At 37.5% G+C, this 18,355-nt stretch overlaps 1 protein-coding gene across 3 annotated transcripts in view; it reads left to right on the top strand.

Moving 5' to 3' along the window:
* The first annotated feature begins 4,170 nt into the window (after nucleotides 1-4,170).
* The window catches only part of LOC143887512 (ankyrin repeat family protein / regulator of chromosome condensation (RCC1) family protein), a 37,254-nt gene continuing 23,069 nt past the window's right edge, over nucleotides 4,171-18,355 (top strand). The window contains exons 1-5 of one of the 3 annotated variants that reach the window (XM_077391590.1): nucleotides 4,189-4,328; nucleotides 4,506-4,564; nucleotides 11,517-12,245; nucleotides 14,774-14,951; nucleotides 15,154-15,382. In XM_077391590.1, coding sequence (XP_077247705.1) covers nucleotides 11,976-12,245; nucleotides 14,774-14,951; nucleotides 15,154-15,382 — 677 coding nt within the window. In that variant the 5' untranslated portion in view covers nucleotides 4,189-4,328; nucleotides 4,506-4,564; nucleotides 11,517-11,975. Of the gene's footprint in view, nucleotides 4,329-4,505; nucleotides 4,565-11,516; nucleotides 12,246-14,773; nucleotides 14,952-15,153; nucleotides 15,383-18,355 lie in introns of all 3 variants that reach the window. The other 2 variants (XM_077391589.1, XM_077391591.1) reach the window with 2 other exon arrangements.

Consider the following 18,355-nt stretch of genomic DNA (forward strand, 5'->3'; position numbering starts at 1 on the left):
CTGGTGTTCACTTGCTTTCCTGGGAAAATAGAATTACACATGTGGAATTTCTACAATAAGTAAAAAAATGACATGGAAAAGCCCATTTCCCTTCCTTTAGGGATTTCATTCCCGACAAAAAACACTTGGATTTCGTTTCCTTGGAAAACTAGTGCAAAAAGAAGGGCATGTAGTTTCCCTGGAAACCTTTTCCTGCGCAAGTGAACAGTCCAGAAACAGTCCAGGAAAACCTTTTCCTGCACAGATTCCTAATGCCACGTCAGATTCCCAGAAAACATTTTCTTTTCGTTTCCCGGGAAAACAAGTGAACAGAACCTAAAAAGAACAAAGAGAAATAATTAATCATATCATGATGTTGATTACCCTGACATGTACCACGTGTGCATTGAAGCTGGTGGGGACCACGAGTCACGCTAATGGTTACTTCAATGAAGCATTGGCAGCAGAAAAGACAAGTTCTGGGCAGTCAGGAATCACATTTTGGTAAATATCTAGACATTGAAGAGTATTTTCGTAACTATATATGACTGCATGTCATCGTCAAAGCCCTCTTGAAGATTGCCAGATAGTTGCAGAAGGAATATGAAATGACAAAAAGCAAAGGAGTGGTTGTAACGTAAGAGTGATTTCCCTCCTTGCTTATTTTTCTCTTTTTTATTTTTATTTTTGGAATTTTTACTATTAAATATAAAATGGCTATTGATATTGGCACTACCATGTTTGGACAATTGCACTGACTCATCCAGTCTTTTGTTATTTAAAGCAGCTTTGTAAGGTTAATACATTTCCAAATTGGTTACCGTATCATTATCCTTCCTAAAAAGGTCTGAAGCCAATTCAAAAAATAGGACAGGCTGAGCTTGTGTTATTAGTAGGGATTTGCTAGGGAATTTTTCTAAAAGTCATTTTTAAATGACTCTATCTCTCTACCTACTGCAGATTCTATCTTTCATAACAACATCAATCAACAATCAAACCATAATCTCTCGCACAGTCACCATAAGTTCAAGAATGGAGAAAATTGTCTTGATAGCATCCCTAACCCTAGCTGATTTCTCTTTTGGACAATCAACTTCTGGTCCTTCATCTTCGTCTGCATCATCATCGACCTCATCCTTTGCTCTCTGGCTGAGAGAAACCTCGAGGGACCGTTAGATCTTAACTGATTGCTTTGATGATCCCTGATACCTATCCGAGTATTAGAATGGGAATATAAATTATGTCTACCGAGGAATTGAAATAGAAATGGAAAGTAATGTCTATTACGATTCTTAAGAAATGGAATGTAATGTCTATGACTATGTTTGATTCCTGATTCCGGCAATCCAAAACACACCTGTAATGTTTTTGATAAAACTTTTTATTTAATGATCTCGTGCCTTTGAACCACCAAGTGATTGAGGGTTTTGCGAAGGAAAACTAAATTATTGATTGTTGTAGTACTTTGTTCTTTTCTGACAGATTTATTTTAAATAAAATTAGGGGAATGATATTTCCCCCTATTTGACGGATAAAATCCACCCCCGCCCCCGCGTAACGATTTCTGTGAGAATGGTTCACTACTTGAGGATAAATTCACCTCTTTAGCATTTTTTCTTACCTCTGAAAGTTAATAAGGATTTTATCCGTCCGGGGGGGGGGGGAGGATAACATTTCCCTAAAATTATATTTATTCTAAAGATCGACATCTAATGATCGATACGGAAGATGGCCTTGTCTTGATAAACAAAAAATTGACCATAATCCAACATACAGGTGGTGAATGTGCTGGGTGATTGGGACTGTTAAAATTACCCAATGAGTGTGGGATCAATGGCAATGAGTTAAACTTGTGATGACCAACAATATTCATGGACCTGACTGGACCATGTGGTATCAGGTCTCTGTCAAGTGTTTTTCTTTAACAAAATGACACTCATTTTAAAAGACATTTCCCTTTTTCTATGGTTGCCACATTCCACTAGGACGAAGTTTGGCTTTGTTTGGGACACTTCTCACCTTTTTGAGTTTTTGTAATAGGCAGAAACAGAAGAATGAGAATCTCTTGAAACGATTTCATGTTGCTTCGAAAAGACAATACTTTTTGGACAGTGATAAATCGACTCCCATATATCTTAAATCGACCCCCATGTGTCTATCTCTCTCCTCACTTTCCAAATTTTATAACTAGAAAGGCGCTCTCTTTTCCTTTTTAATTGGCTGTCGAGAGCTGTTTGGGAATTGTAATAGCTTTTAACAGCTGGTTAAATAATAAAAGATATGGTGAGTTTGTGTCACTATCAAAACATGGCAGTGCAAATATCAGCAGTCTTTCTAATATATTCACCTTTTGAAAATATTTCTCAGATGTCAAACTTTCTGGCCATTTAAGAGTTCCTTAAAAAGTCAAATTTTGACTTTCTGGCCACAACGAATCTATTGGCAGAAGTCAAATTTTGTAAGGGTTAGGCATGTGGCTCAATAATTGAGGCTTTGTATCTCAACCTAGAGGCAGCAGGGTTAATCCCAGCTTAACTACTGAAAAAAGCAACATTGGTACAATTTAACCTTTGCCATCTCTCTTCGTTGTGGGCCATACCCAAATATCGTAAAAATCAGATGATCTTAACCATCCGTTTCCTTAGCTTGAAAAGGGGAATGATATATCAAAACACTATCTCTTACGATGACAACACTCCTTATTTTCATACTTTCATAGTATGTCTTTGCTAGGCAATTTTGCGGAAGGCCATTTGGCTGCTCAATTTTGAAGGAGAGAGAACGGCCAAAGTTCACTTCAGCGAAAGTGAGCCACATTGCCTAGCAAATCTGTTAACTTACCAAAAAGGCGTTATTTATCTTTTATACTTTAACACTCCCCCGCACGTGTGGTCCACTTGGCAAACACGTGGCACATGTGGTCCCACTTTGAGCCAACCATAGCATGTGGATTTTTTTTTGCTATCCGGGAGGTTTGAACTCCTGATACCATGTTAACTTACCAACTTCTCCAAAAGCTTAAGCTGTTGGATAAAGCCGTTATTTATCTTTTATACTTTAACAAAATCCCTTTCTAATAGGATGAATATTAAAAGAGGAATGCTAAACTAAAGGGCACCCTTAAAAAACCATGTAGAAGGGTGCACCATCTCACCAAAGTACATTTATTACTCCTTTAATTTTATATTTTCTGTAGTCATTGTAATTGCACTTTGGTGAATGGTGGAATGAGGGCGCCCTTGTATCTGGTTTTTGCAAGGTGCCCTTCAGTTTAGCATTCCTCAGATTGAAATTCTCTAAATAGTTATTAACACCCAATTTAACAAGTGTTCAATCAAAGAGTGCTGCTTTGGAAAACGTGAGTGGAACTGGGCAAATCCCTCTACCACATTGCCTGGAAGGGATAGTTTTGTCATTTTAAGAAAACAAAAGCCAATAAAAACAGGAAAATGATATGGGGACCAGCAATGGGAACCCGCCATGTGTGCAAAAACAAATTAGTTTTTGTTGATTTTCCTAAACCTAGAGATTGCTCACGTCACTCGTGAGGATGTGGCGATAATCAATTAGTTGGGTTCCCTTTTCGTGGTGCTCTAGGTTTCCCTACCATTTACTCATAAGAAACACTCTTGGTTACCGACCTAGTATCATTTTTCTCAATAAGATGAGCCCTTTAGTTTAGCATTATTAAATTTCTCTAAAAAATTTGTTAACAATCAATCTAAACAGTGTTCAATAAAGTGAAAGGTGCCTTTAAGGAAGGATATTTGAATTTTTATAGGGTACACAAATGTGTACCGCTTGGCCGGGTAAGGACAGTTGCCCACAAGAATAGGGCGGCAAGTGCACGAGGCTCCTACCGTTGCGGGGTCTGGTGAGGGCTAGATGTACGCAGCTTTAACTTTGCTTTGCAGAGAGGCTGTTTCCGTGACTCGAACCCGTGACTGGCCAGTAGACCTTCGATTGGAGAAGTTTTCGACCTTCGATTGGAGAAGTTTTCAATGTGAGGACTACTAACCGTCCTTTCCTCCAGTTACGTGGTCAACGGTTAGGATCGTATCACGTGTAATTGTAGAATGAGGCACGTATCATCAAGTCCATGTGATTTCGTTATGGGATTACCGCACGTGTCAGCCACAGATTGCCATGAAGCCACGAAAGGACTTAGTTATAATTCCCAAACTGCACTTATGAAGAAAGAGAAAGAGCGTTTGGTTCTAAAACTCGTTTTTTTGAAAAGTATATTCCTTGATTCTATTCTCATCTTAAATCACGCCACCTAGATCATAAAGACCCAACACCGATTTCTTCACTATTGCTTAAAATTTGCAGGCCTTTTTGTTTTCCTGGTGAGTTTCCTCTTACTTTCTTTCTAGATTTCCTTGATATTCCATGAAGATGTGATAATGACTTCCATTCTATATTGATTTTTTTCCCCTGTCATTGTTTTGGTAGTTGATATTGTTGGTTGAAGATCTATTCTTGGGATGTATTGATCATTTTTTTGTGATTTTTGTACCAAGTAGGGTTATGATTAATGGATGAATTCAGTTTTTTGGAACTGGGTTTTCAGATTTGATGGAGGGTAAGTATTTCTGGATCAGATATCTGCATTTTCATTTGGGATTTTTCGTAATTTTGTAATGGAAGAACCAGTCACATTTTCTATTTTTCCACAATTCCAAATGGGTATTGTTTATAGAGTCTTAGAATGCCAATTTAATTGTTTATTTGATGATTTCGGATGTAATAAAGGATGTTAGTCTTATAACTCTTTTATGACAGATGCATGCAATAGTTGTAGCTTTTAAATTGCATAGCTTTTCCTGTTCTTCATGGGATATTTAAAATACCGAATTTTGTGATTACTTTTGTAGTTGGATTGCCTTCCAATTTGGTTGAAAAAGATCGGATCAGAATGACCATTATTTGAGAATGCACGTTAGGGTTTCTATTTTGCACTTTTATCTGATGAAAAGACTTCATTGGATTGCTCATATCATTATTTGATAGTTTATATTTGCGATTGGAATAGTCTCCAGTGTTAATGAGTAGTTTTGTAATTATTTGGTCATCTTCAAGTTCATTTTGCCCTTGTGATCTTGTGGAATTGGTGAATGGGATTCTAATCACATCAAATTTGTAAATGGGTTCTTATGAATCATGTGAATCTAGCATTTGGTTGTCCGATCATCTACTTAGGAGGTTCAATTCCTAGTAAGAAGTTCAATTCCTACTTAGGAGGTTCGATTCCTACGAGATGATAGTATCACTATATTTGGGATTGAGCCTCTCGCTCAATGGTCAAGCCTTAGTTTTTCAACTTGGAGGTCAGAGGTTCAATTCCAGCTTACCTACGAAGAAAAAAATTGTTATTCTAAATTTTTGAGCCTCTGCTACCTTACGCAATTATTCTCATTCGGCATAATTCTTAAAGATTTCTTCCCTCAACATCTATTTTGCCTCCGCTGCTAGGAAAAGTGGAACCTCCATGGTTTTGTACTGCATCAACATGTGCTTCATCTATCCACTTATGTGCGAATTTACCGACTTTTGTAAAACAAGTGCTATACTATGCCATACTTTCTGTACCGTCGGATCCTATTTGTATTGATGGGTAGTGATACTATCATCTAGTACTACTAGTATGACATTAGTTTCCAAAAGTGGGATTCTAGTATCTAGGGAAGCAGGCATGAAAACTAGAAGTGCAAATAGGTAAATCAGAATCATCCAGAAGTTCTAATGTAAGAACTCTACCGAAGAAGAAAATTCATGCAACTATAAAATAAATTTGGTTTTTTTTAATGGCCGGGGATTGTATTAAAAGAGGAAGCGGGATGCACCGGGACCGAGGTGGTCAATACACGATAACAATAAATGCAAGAATGTAAAACATACATGCACTACTCAAGGAGAAAGATAATCAAATAGTTCCAGGCTATCCTTGAGAACCCCTGCCCTGGACAATCTATCGACATCCCTGTTTGACGATCTTTTAACATGATGGAAAGTAATAGTTAAGCCCTCCACACGATCAAGAATCTCATCAAACCAGTGAGCGAATCTCCACGGGACTAACTGATTCCCTTTAAGCCACCTGATGACGTCAAGTGAGCCCCCCTCCACTATAACACTATTACTTGGTCCATGAGGTTGCGGTCTAAAAGCCTTAACCTTTGAAGCACTACTCTAACCTTTCCTTCATTAGAGTCCAATAGTCCATGATACTGATGGGACATGAAAAGGTCCACGACGTCATCCCATTTTTATCTCTAAGCAAACTTTCTAGTCCGGTTGGCCTAGTATTGCCCAAGCTTGATCCATCAAAGTTGAGATTCCGAGGTAGGGGATCCCACTATGGAACCTGCATCGAGAGATGGTCCGAGATAAGCACAAGTGTCCCTCGAACCATACCAAAGTTCATGAGCTGATATGAGCATGAAGGTGAGAAGATTCCTAGCCTAGAATATGGTTAGAGCTATTACCTTCCAAGATAGGAACCGAGGACTCTTTACGACGCCTTTGAACACTAGCATTTCTTTCCTTCCATATTACCCAAAGTACAACTACTAATGTCTTACAATGTTGGAAGGTAATACCTCTCACCATATCATGGGCTAGGAGTCTTCCCACCTCCAGCTAGCAATGTCTTATAAAATAAATTTGTTTGCATTATACTTTGATAATGTAAAAGCTCTGTTCTAAAAGGCGGCTGCCCAGGCCGCCTAGGCGCTGCTTAGGCGCTGGGCGCAGAAAAAACGCACCGCTCAGGCTGAGTGTTTAAAAAAGCTGTCTCACCGCCTGGGCGTTATTAGGCGGCCACCCAGGCGATGAGGCGGCCGCCCAGGTGATGAGGTGGCCGCCCAGGCCCTGGGTGTTTTTGACTTTTTATTATTATTTAATGTTTAGTGCTTATGCATAAAATGGTTTGGATTGTTATGTATTCAAGTATTTGTATTTTATATAATAAAATGCAAGATATTATGAAAATATATTAATATCTAAAAAAAAAAAGAAAAATGCCTCAAAACGCCTGGGCGCCACCTGGGCGGCCTGGGCGCTGGGAGGTCAGTCAGCCGCCCGGTGCTTTTTAGAACATTGTGTAAAAGTATGCATTTAATTTATATATGGTATGCTTAATCTGGGGCCAATGTTGATCGGGAATAATATTACTTGTAATGAACATAATTTTTATTTTTCTTATATTATTTGCGGTGGAACGAATTAGTGGATGTGTTAGCCAAGAGTGGTGGGTTCATATAGATTTTCTTTTTGTTGGGAAATCTCTTCCTCCTTTGTAAATACATTGACTATTGTTGTTTTTATGAATAAATTTCTGTTATATTTTCAAAAAATATTCTTAAACATGACATTACTCCATCAATTTCTTTTATTGTCCTTGTAGGACGCATGGATTCAAATGTTGGTTTCAGTATGCGTTTCAATCATCATGAAAAAAAAAACATTTCGGTGAAAATATTGTATAATCGTGGAAACGTATAGAAACCATTCAAATAATGGAAATTTAAGATGAAACTTCAGGAATGCTAGAATAAGCGCAAATACACACATAGAAACCATCGCATGAGCAAGACAATCACCCATAATGGTTTAACAACATCGAACACGTAGTTACATGCGTCGTCGCCCCATATTTGGATCAATATAGTGCATTATAAATTAAAAATCTATACATCAACATTAATGTAGTAAACAAAATGCGAGAAACCACTTTATTCATTAATTCTATAAAAAGTACAATTTAATGATGCAATACAATGTGAAGGAGTGGTACAACGTAATGAATGTTTAATGAACAATCATGCCCCCAAGGACTCCAACACTATTTCAATACCTGATAGTGTTATGGGTTGGCTCAAATCCACCATCTCTCTCTCTCTTTCTCTCATGATAGGCATTACGCATTTTTTGCCGAACATGGAAACAGAAACATTTCTATTTCAGATGAAAATTTCAGTGGAAATCCTATAAAATCACGGAAACGTATGGAAACTTATGCAAATGATAGAATTTTAAGATGAAATTTCAGGGCATACTAGAATAAGCACAAATACAAACTTATAAACCATCACATATGCGAGAAACCTATTCATAATGGTATAACAACATCGAAAACCTAGTGACACGCGTTGCCACACATATCTTATAATTCCGTGCATACCACTTTCACTTATAATTCATATATTTATTTACATATTGCATAAATCGCATTTCATATGCAATTCATATAAATATAATTGTGTAACACTAACACTTACGGATATGGTATACCACTAATATACTTACTGTTTTTGTTTTGAAACTGGTTTCGGTTCTTGTATGTGTTTCGGTGGGGATGGAAACAAAAACACTTTGGTCATTTTGTGTTGCTTTCCGTTGAAATTTAAAACCATGTATGTCATCACATCTCAATTGAGTTAAAGTCTTAAACAATTTCCCCAAGTCAGATTAGGGCAACATATTTCTAAGAACTAAGAAAAATGATCTCCCTTGCACTTATTTCCTCAATAGAAGAAAAAAAATGATCATACCACAAACATATTTGCCCTAAAAGAAGAAAGCAATTTGTCTAGGTCTTTTACGTTGTTGAGCTTGCCACCCACCACCGCAACTCAAAAAAAAATTTCTCAGCAAAGGCATACATTTCTATATGTCCTTTGAAAATAAAATTCTTTATTAATGCCTCAACTGTGAAGAAATTCCAAGGACAGAGTGCGAAGTTTTAGGTTGGAGGGAAAATTCCCCAAATCTTGATATCACTTGTGAGGTTATAGTTAGAACTCATTTGATTCTGATATCAAATCTCTCATTTTCTGCCTTCAACAGTGTGGTTTCAGAATAAAATAAATTGTGCAACTCATTTGAGTTGCACAATTCATAGGAGTAAGACTCAAGGCGAGTACGATTCACATGCAATATGATTTGAACATGAGAATCAAATTGTACAGGTGTCCAATTCCATTTAGATCGCATACTAATATTCCCACGCAGCCCAAATGCATCATATTAATATGCTTCCTATGTTCTATACCGTTGTACGTACGGGACCGGCCATGATTGATCTAAACCTTTCATGTGGTAATCTAAATTGTTGTGATAGTTAGATCCTAACTATCTGATCAAGATCCATAAAAAGTACAAAATAGGAGAAAGCAATGATTGAAATTCAATGGGCCAAAAATCCTTTGAAGACATGGATAAAATGATTGATTTGTGGCTATGACCAATCCATGGTGAAACCCACTATGTGAATGGTTTCTTTGATTGATTTTGGGCTATGACCAATCCAAGGTGAAACCCTCTATGTGAGTGGTTTCTTATCAGTCATGGTGGTGCAATGGTAGACCAAAAGTTTCGGTATGCGTTTCGGTTGTGATGGAAATGGAAACATGTTTGTTTTGAATGGAAATTTTACTGAAAATCCTGTAAAATTCTGTAAAATTATTTATCGCGCTTGTCCAATAATTTACTACGCTCAACATTTCTCATGTAATTCATTATAAACATGTATACATACTACATACACTGCATTTCACTTGCGATTTATAAAATATAATTATATAGCACATACTGGTACAGTATAGCCGGGCCTAACTAGTTTGGGACAAAGGCTTAGTTGAGTTGAGTCGAGTATACTGGTATAGAATACCACTAATACAGTTAATGGTTACTGTGCGTTTTTGGGTTTTTGTGGCGATGGAAATGGAAATATTTTGGTCATCACATGTCGGTTTCAGTTGAAATTTAAAACTACGTGCCTTAGTTATCAATTCCGTTCCATTCCGGCCGGAACGCACCGGAATTCTGGTTCCGGTCCGGATTCCGGAACGGAATGCCTATATTTTCCGTTCCGGTCCGGATTCCGGTCATTCCGGCCGGAATGGGCGAAACTCCTTATTCCGGCCGGAATGGGGCTGAAAGTTGGAAAAAATCAAAAAAATTCCAAAAAATTACAGAAATGCCCTTATGGCTGTTGGGGAGTGTATTTTACATATTTACCCTCGTTTTATGACCGTGGGGGTGCTGTTGGGAGGGCTATTTTCGTCTTCTTGCAAAAAATTCGAAAAAAATTCAAAAAATTCCCCTCGCCGGAGTGGAACAAAAATTCTAAAAAATTCACTATACCCACTGGATTTTTTTTCATATTTTTAACTATTTTTTTTTTAAAAATTCCCCTCGCCTGAGCGGAACGAAAAGTTTTGAACAAAATGCTGAACGAAACGGCCGAAACACCGAAACATTCCGTTCCAGTAGCCAAAACGGAACGGCGACCGGAACGGAATTTATAACTAAGCTACGGGTAGACCTAGGAATCATGTAATATGGTACATCTAAGAACCATCGGATCATCTCTCCACTTTTCTCTTTCTTGAGAGAGAGAGAGAGAGAGAGAGAGAGAGAGAGAGAGAGAGAGATCTGATTACAATTCCAATTCACTTCATTTTTTTTAGCGTACAACGATCGATTTTGTCAATCACAGGATTATTTGACTTTGTCTTTCTCATGAAAGCACACCCTGTTCGTTCCGCTCGCAACAATCCTATTACACGACGGTTAGAATAAGAACACTCTCTTTATAATTCATTATAATGTTGGATCCATCAATCTAATAAAATAGATCGTTCCTTAAGTCAATCTCTAGTTTCGGGTCTGGATTGACATGGGGGCAGGGAAACTGCTAGAGGGAAGCTTGCTTCTTTTGTCATAGTTTATGAGTGAGAAGCATGATAGCATACACCCTAACTGTGGAAGGAGCATCACAACTGTTGTTACATATTGGACAAAGTCTGCTACCTGTGCTAATACCTTTTGACTTCCTATCTCAGTAGGTTGCTACACGTCAAAAGGAGTAATAATGTTGAATGTTAGAAAATTATTGAATTGCCCATTTCTATATCTTATTTTTCAAATTTAAAATTTTTTGTTGTGCTTCTTTTTATTTTCTAAATTTTTGAGAAGCCATATGATATGTTCTGATTTTACGAATCACTATGATTTGCTTATGGATTTACTGTGATTCAGTATTTTAAACAGTATTATTGTCTATTTGATTTATTATGATCTTTTGACAGATATTTTTCACTTATATCGATATTTATGGATGAACTGTAGGTAAAGAACACAGACTACTTTTAAATTTTCTAATTAGATTAAAGACGACAAGTAAAAAAAAACCCTCAAAGCAAGCTGTTAGAATGTATTAATTTTGTTTCAAGTTTGTATTAATTTTGTTTCAGGTTGTAACCTGTAGGGTTCATGTTCTTCTAGAACACAATACAAGGAGTGGTACTTTTTCTTTTTACAATCAGTGGTTTCTTTTGTGGATGTTTCATCATTTGTTCCTTCTTACACGTGTATTCTTTCTGCTCATCTCCTTTGCTTTCTTATGAATTCAATGAACTCTTAGCAAAAGAACATTACATAGCACAATTTTGTGTACTTCTCTTTTCCAGAAATTGCTTCTATCAGTTTGATGTTGTAAAATGTTTTCTCCACTATATTTTCTTGTGAAGGGAACGATCGACTGACAGAAGACATTCGGATTCTATGATTTACTAATAAATGGACGACCTGTAGCCTGTAGTTGTCCTCCATCTCTGGGATTTTCTTATGCCTAAGGGCTTTCAGTTCATCTTTCAAAATCATTCATGAATTGTAATGGGCGTTAGTGAGTGTCTGCTACCATTGGTTTGCTTTTACAACACAGACGCAGATGATGATGGCTGGTTAGGATCTTAGTATTCTGACACCCAAGTTGCCAATGCTTCTTTTTATGGGGATACCTGACAAGGAGTTCATATTGTAAGTTATTAACATGGTTTAGTCAGAAGCAAATTTAACAAGAGCCAGAGGTATTTTATATCATTTGTTGTCTTTGGCTAATAACATATGGAGATCTGAAGGATCTGGCTCTTGAAATTCTCTGGTGAAGCAAATCTAGCAGTTGATATAGTGTTTGATTTTAAAAATCTATGGAGGGTTTGACGTTGCTCTCAGGGTCACAAAAGCAGACACCAGCACACAAGCTTTCTTTAAACATTTCCCCCAAAGATTTGTGGTCTGTTACACGAGAAGGGTCATTGTCTGAATTAGATGTTGTTTTGTTACTGCTGAAGAAGAATGGTGGGAGTGTTGATTTAAGGAATGAGTTTGGCCTCACTCCTCTTCACATTGCGACGTGGAGAAATCACGTGCCAATTGTGAGGAAGCTACTAGCTGCTGGTGCTGATCCTGATGCCAGGGTGTGTGTTATATATTCCTTTATTTGAATTTTCTGTTTTATTTATTTTAAGAACTCATATAAAATTGTTTCTTTTTAGATACCGATTATGATGATTTACAGTGGCTTCATTATCCATGCCTTTGTTTAATAAACTGGATTTGGTTCTGCATTAAATCTGCAATACAAATTACCCTGATTACTGAAGTGGAATCTACCCTTAATTTTTATTACATGGTTGGAACGGCTGATTGTTCTGTTATGACTCACCGGAATGAGTTTAGCTGTGTTATTGGCCCCCACATCCATATCTGCAGGCACTAACATGTGCTTATTCATTTATACATACAGAGATACATCTATATGTGAACACACACACACCCACACATTATTAGAGCCTGTTCTATATCACAGACTTCAGAATTATTGAGCTTATAAGGGATAACTTGTTGGGGTTGAACCTCTAGCTCAATTGGCTAAGGCTTGGTTTCCAACCTTGAGGCCGGAGGTACAATCCCAGCTTATCTATCATAAAAAAGGGTGAGTTTGTTCTTTTCGTAACACATCCATTTCTCTAGTGACTTTTTTGTCCAATTGGTAGGAGGATTCGGTATTCTTAATCGTTCTATCATGATTTCATCTTTCTTTTCAGTTGGTCACAGCCTATGATTTGGCCGACACTTCGAATTTATTGCCAACTCACATGTCCTACCGTGTCCGACATGACACCCGTGTCCACACGTGTCGACACTCCTTTGGACACTTTTACTTGTATTGCTGGAAGTGTTAAACTTAACGTGATGTGTGTGGACTTGTTTTTGTACCATGTCAGGTGTGACATTCTGTTTTTTATTGAATATTGTGTTTACCTCATTTAGACAACTCGTATCCATATCGAAACTGAACACACGAATCTATATCCACAAATCATAATTACATATACTTTCTATTTTAGCCGTGTCCCCGTTTCTAAATTTTGGGGGTTTGCCGTGTCCGACACTCCGTGTCCGTGTCCACAAATCATAGGTCACAGCACGTTGTGAATTGATAAGATTTAGTGATCCAAACTTGCCAATCACATAATTCCTTGTACTAGATAAACAAAAGGTTTGTGTGTGCCACTTGACCATAAGATGGAGAACTCACCTAGAGGTCCCTAAGACGTTGATGCCTTTATGGAAAATTTAGAAGTCCAATGGCCCACTGAACCAACTTAAAAGAACATGACTGAAACTTTTATAATACCCAAATTACCCTATTTTAGAAAAACACAAAACCCAAAGTTCTACACTTTGTTCAGAGGATTGCTTACCCGCAGATGTAGATCTGCTGATACAGTACAAAGACACAGACATTTACTCATAATGATGTTGTTTCTGGGGTTGAAAATTATTAAATGACGCTAACCTCTTTTGAATGTAAAACATGCCTCTCCATTTGTGCAGACCATGCATCTGCCGAGAGCATTCCTATATTGTGCTAACATTCCTCTCTTGTTTATGACTTTGACATCCCTGAATACCTCCTTAGTCCTTTACTATAAACAAATTAAGTCTCTAATATAGCTATAAAGTAGGGAAATATATGAGGCCGATTAAATTTAGCATGAATAATGATGGTCCAGCATCAGACATTTCCGTTTGCCTGTGAACCTGGATTTCCTATCAAACCTCTGATAAAATTGAGCTTAATAGAAACATCCAGTGATTCTTTCCATTGGACAACTATTGTTTTCTTTGTTGGTCCTCCAATAGTTATTGATATCTTGTGCCTTTACGAACTACTTCCTCACAGAGGCCGAAGTTAGAACGGTGCTGTCTGTTTTTTTATCTCCTTTCACTTCTAAAATCATACCTTGTGTTCTGTCTTTTTCTTCAACTTTTCAGAAATTGCATCCTCTAATGGTGAATGCGCCACTCCACTTCCACAATTGTGGTTAATTTAACTATCAATCCAGATACCATTTTAAATTAAACTGCACTTCTATTTGTATCTGCCAAACAAATGGTTTCTGAATCCTTATCTTGATGCCTTTTTTTTGAAATGGAACTTGATGCCTAATCATCATTGGTTGTTACAGTAGAATCATTAATTTATTTTTTGCATATATGGAAAAAAAAAAAAACAATCATAAGCCATTATAAACAACCCTTAAAAAAAGCCATTATTAACAATTCTTTTGGTTGTCAACTTGTCAATTTCTACGCATCAAAAAAAAAAAAAAACCTTGTCAATTTCTTTCAGTCTTCATTAAACCTGACAATTCCAGTCAGAACTCCTATTTTGATCAAAATAGTACAATACCAAGTTTCAACTCACCAGCCATGTTTTTGAACATAGTTGTTTCACATGTCATAAATGGAAAGTGACAATACTCCGTATTGACTTTTTGTTGTGTCTGAGTTTATAAGGTCCAAAGATGGTCAATTTTTTGTTTGGGTTGGAACTATGTTTCTTATTTTTGCAACAAGTCTTTTTCATATTGCATGCGTTTATATGTCAACCTTAAGCTTCTTGTCATAATATGATCCTTCAACTTTTTTCTTTCAGGACGGTGAATCCGGATGGAGTAGTCTACACAGGGCTCTCCATTTTGGTCATCTTGTAGTAGCAAGTGTTCTTCTTCAATCCGGTGCATCCCTTACATTGGAGGATTCTAAATGTCGCACACCCATCGATCTCCTTTCTGGGCCTGTATTGCAGGTGGTTGGAAATGGATGTGATTCAGGTATGTTAATATTTTTTCGTAGTGCCTTGTGATTGTGAGACTGCTATGTTGACTGCCATTTGTATTCGGCCAATGTGGGGCCTAGCCATATACACACCACAGAGTTTTCTTTTTTCTTTTTTTTAATCTATCATATTGCATGTGCCTTATGACTACAACTACAACATATATGTGATATCCTGATTTCCTCTGTTCCCTTTAGTTGGTACGGAAGTCTTTAGTTGGGGAAGTGGTACGAACTATCAACTTGGAACTGGAAATGCGCATATACAGAAGCTACCCGGGAAAGTTGATGCACTTCAAGGCTTTTACACTAAGATAGTTGCTGCTGCAAAGTTTCATAGTGTAGCAGTTGGTGCTGGTGGGGAACTGTACACTTGGGGATTTGGAAGGGGGGGTCGGCTTGGGCACCCTGACTTTGATATCCACAGGTAAATATATGACGTATGTTGGAATCTAACTCTGAATCTTTGTTTAGATGCACACCACAAGCAATAAAATAAATCAAAAATATTGTTTTCCTTAAATTTTGTTACCAAAAAATCACTTTCAGCAGGTTACACATATTCTATTCTTTTCCTATATCTGGGTGTTATCAATTGGGATGAGAAAGCTTCAGCATCGCATTATTTCTAGGCTTCAAGGGCATTGTTCTTGGTCGAAAAAGGGAATGCATATCGTTAGCTTGGTTCGCCATTCTTGTTAATGATTCCTGAAAAAGCTTTTTAAAAAGCTCTGGTGATATGAGACAAAGCTGATTCACTATCACCAATCCCTATTCACAATCATTGTGATGGAGATCGACGTCCCTTGCGAGTTTATTCTTGGCGGGGCCGCCCTGGAGGAGCCCCATAGAGATCTTTTTATTGTTATTTTATTGTTTTAGGAGTATTTTTGGGATTAGTTGGTATTATTAGGGTTATTTTAGTCTTTACGATTATTTAGGGTGCTTTAGTGCTTTAGGGATTGTTAATTGCCTATTTATAGGCCAAACTACAACTCTTTTGTTAACTTTGAATGAATTATTGATTATTGAGTGAAATTTCTCTACCTACAGAATTCTTCTTCTTCTCTTCCCCTTCAATTCTCCTCTTCTACTTCTAATCTCCTTTCTTTCTTCTTCTTCTATTTCTCTTTTTACTGCCTGCATCAAATTTGGTATCAGAGCAAAGGATCCAAAGTTTTCAGTTTTCGACGATTTCTTCCGGCAAAACGCGCTCAGAACAACCCCAAGTTCCACGGCAAGGTGGCAAACTGGTACTTCCATCTGCCTTGTTTTGATCTTGAAGCAACAGACCCATCTTGCCGATTGCAAACTCCAAATCCCGTACCTTTCCCATCACTACTGATTCCACCTATACACCTCTCCGACTTTCCTTTTTCAAAGGGTTATTTATGTTGTAAATATGGAGGAGCTAAGAGTATTATGATAATTATTCAAGTGTCAATACTTGATTGGCATCACAATTTCAACCATAGCTACTAATCTTGTTTAGTATGCTAGCTCTTCGAAGCTTATGTTTGTTATTGTACCATCATTATATCTCAGATTTTGATGTCCCCAAAATATTAAATGGAAGAGATTACTGGTAAAAAAATTAGTAGGCAAAATATTTTATCCGCGGTTTCAACGTCAATGAGTGATCAAATATATTAAATTCCATTTTAACTTTAAGGATGCCTCCCTCCCAATGAAGTATATTGGCCTTCCCCTCCAGGCTGGAAGGCTATAACATCACGATTGGATGGTGGAAATGGTGGAGTCTAAACTAGAAAGATGGAGATAGAGTTACCTCTTTCCAGGATTATCCTCCCTGAGGCCTTCCTTTCTAATGTCCCAACTTTATTCCTTATCCATGTTTAGGATCTCTTCAGTTTTGGAAGGGACACAGAAAATTTGTCGTAACATCATTTGGAATGATGAACCCATTATTCAGTGGTGCACTTGAAAAATTGGAAGCAGGTTTGCCATCCAAAATTGCCAGTGGGTTGGGAATAAAGAATACCATACATCAAAATGTGACTCTCCTATAGGAAAAAAGAGACCCATAACATGGCCTCAATTTGGAAAAATATAAACTAGGACCCCATCCTGGGAAATATTCGAGGGCTCATCTCCATTGCTTTCTGCATTTTTCGAGCAAAGAGCATGCTGAAAAAAAACACACTTTGCCCCTCAATCTGATTAAGAACCTCCTCAAATACATCTGCAAAGCTCCATGGACAGCCTATTGTCCGAATCTATTGAATTATGTTGAGGACTTGAGGGAATCACCCTTGATGATGGTGGGGCCCATAAGGTTCTAGGAGGGCATCTATATCCCCACCTTTTGCTAACACCTCATAACACGAAATTATAAGAGATTGGATTGGTATTAGTATTAACTGTTCTTCTAGACACGCCCTTTGAATGCTTGGTGTGCCCCTCCTATTGGTTGGATCAACCTTAATTTTGATGGTAGCAACCAGGGTTTAAAAATGCGGATGCGGAACAGGGCAGGAGAAAAATCATTGCCAACCCAGTGCGGATGCAGCCAAGAACGCGGTTGGCTCTGCTGAGTGCTCGGTTGACATGGTCATAATTTGGGAGAGTCAAACGAGTTTTTATTGACTATGTAGGGCAAAACTCGGGGGAGTCCATGATGACCCAGAGGACTTTTAAGACTATGGTAACAACAAGTTCCTTCATAGGTATGGTGTTGATATCCAAACAGTTGGCCTCTAGGGAGTATTTTCTAATTCTATTGACAGGGTTTTTTTTTTTTTTTTTCTTGCATGCATCCATAGGGATTAGTCCCACCCTAAAATGGGGTGGGGGCACCCTATGTCATCAGAAAAAATGACAGGGTTGTTTTGGGTTTCCAAGCCCTTGCATGGTTTTAAGTTTCTACCGAAACCAACACAAAATGATTGAAATGTTTATGTTTCCATCCTCACCGAAATACCTACCAAACCATAAGTGTATTAATATACTATATCAGTATGTGCTTAATAATTATATTTATTTGAATTGCATGTGAAATGTAGTGTATGTATTATGTATGAATATTTATATGGATTAAATGTGAAATGTCGTATACACCGAATGATCAAACATGCACAACAACACGTCACTTAGTGTTCGATGTTAAACCACTATAGATGACAGTCTTGTTTATTTTATGGTTTTTAAGTGTGTATTTGTGCTTATTCTAGCATTTCTTGTGATTTTATCATTTGCATATGTTTCCATATGTTTTTGTGAATTTTTCATAACAATTGAAACTGAAACCGAAACCGAAATTTAAAACCTGGGGCCCTTGTGGTGAGAGAGATGTTGTCGAAGAGATGCTTAAAGCGGTGTGGAGTGGGATTAAACTAATATCGCGCTTAAGTCTTCCCAAGATTTGAGTATAAAGAGAATC

The sequence above is a fragment of the Tasmannia lanceolata genome, unplaced genomic scaffold, assembly GCF_043159265.1.
Source record: "Tasmannia lanceolata isolate RefF3 unplaced genomic scaffold, GAP_Taslan_0.1 ptg000012l, whole genome shotgun sequence".
Taxonomy (NCBI): domain Eukaryota; kingdom Viridiplantae; phylum Streptophyta; class Magnoliopsida; order Canellales; family Winteraceae; genus Tasmannia; species Tasmannia lanceolata.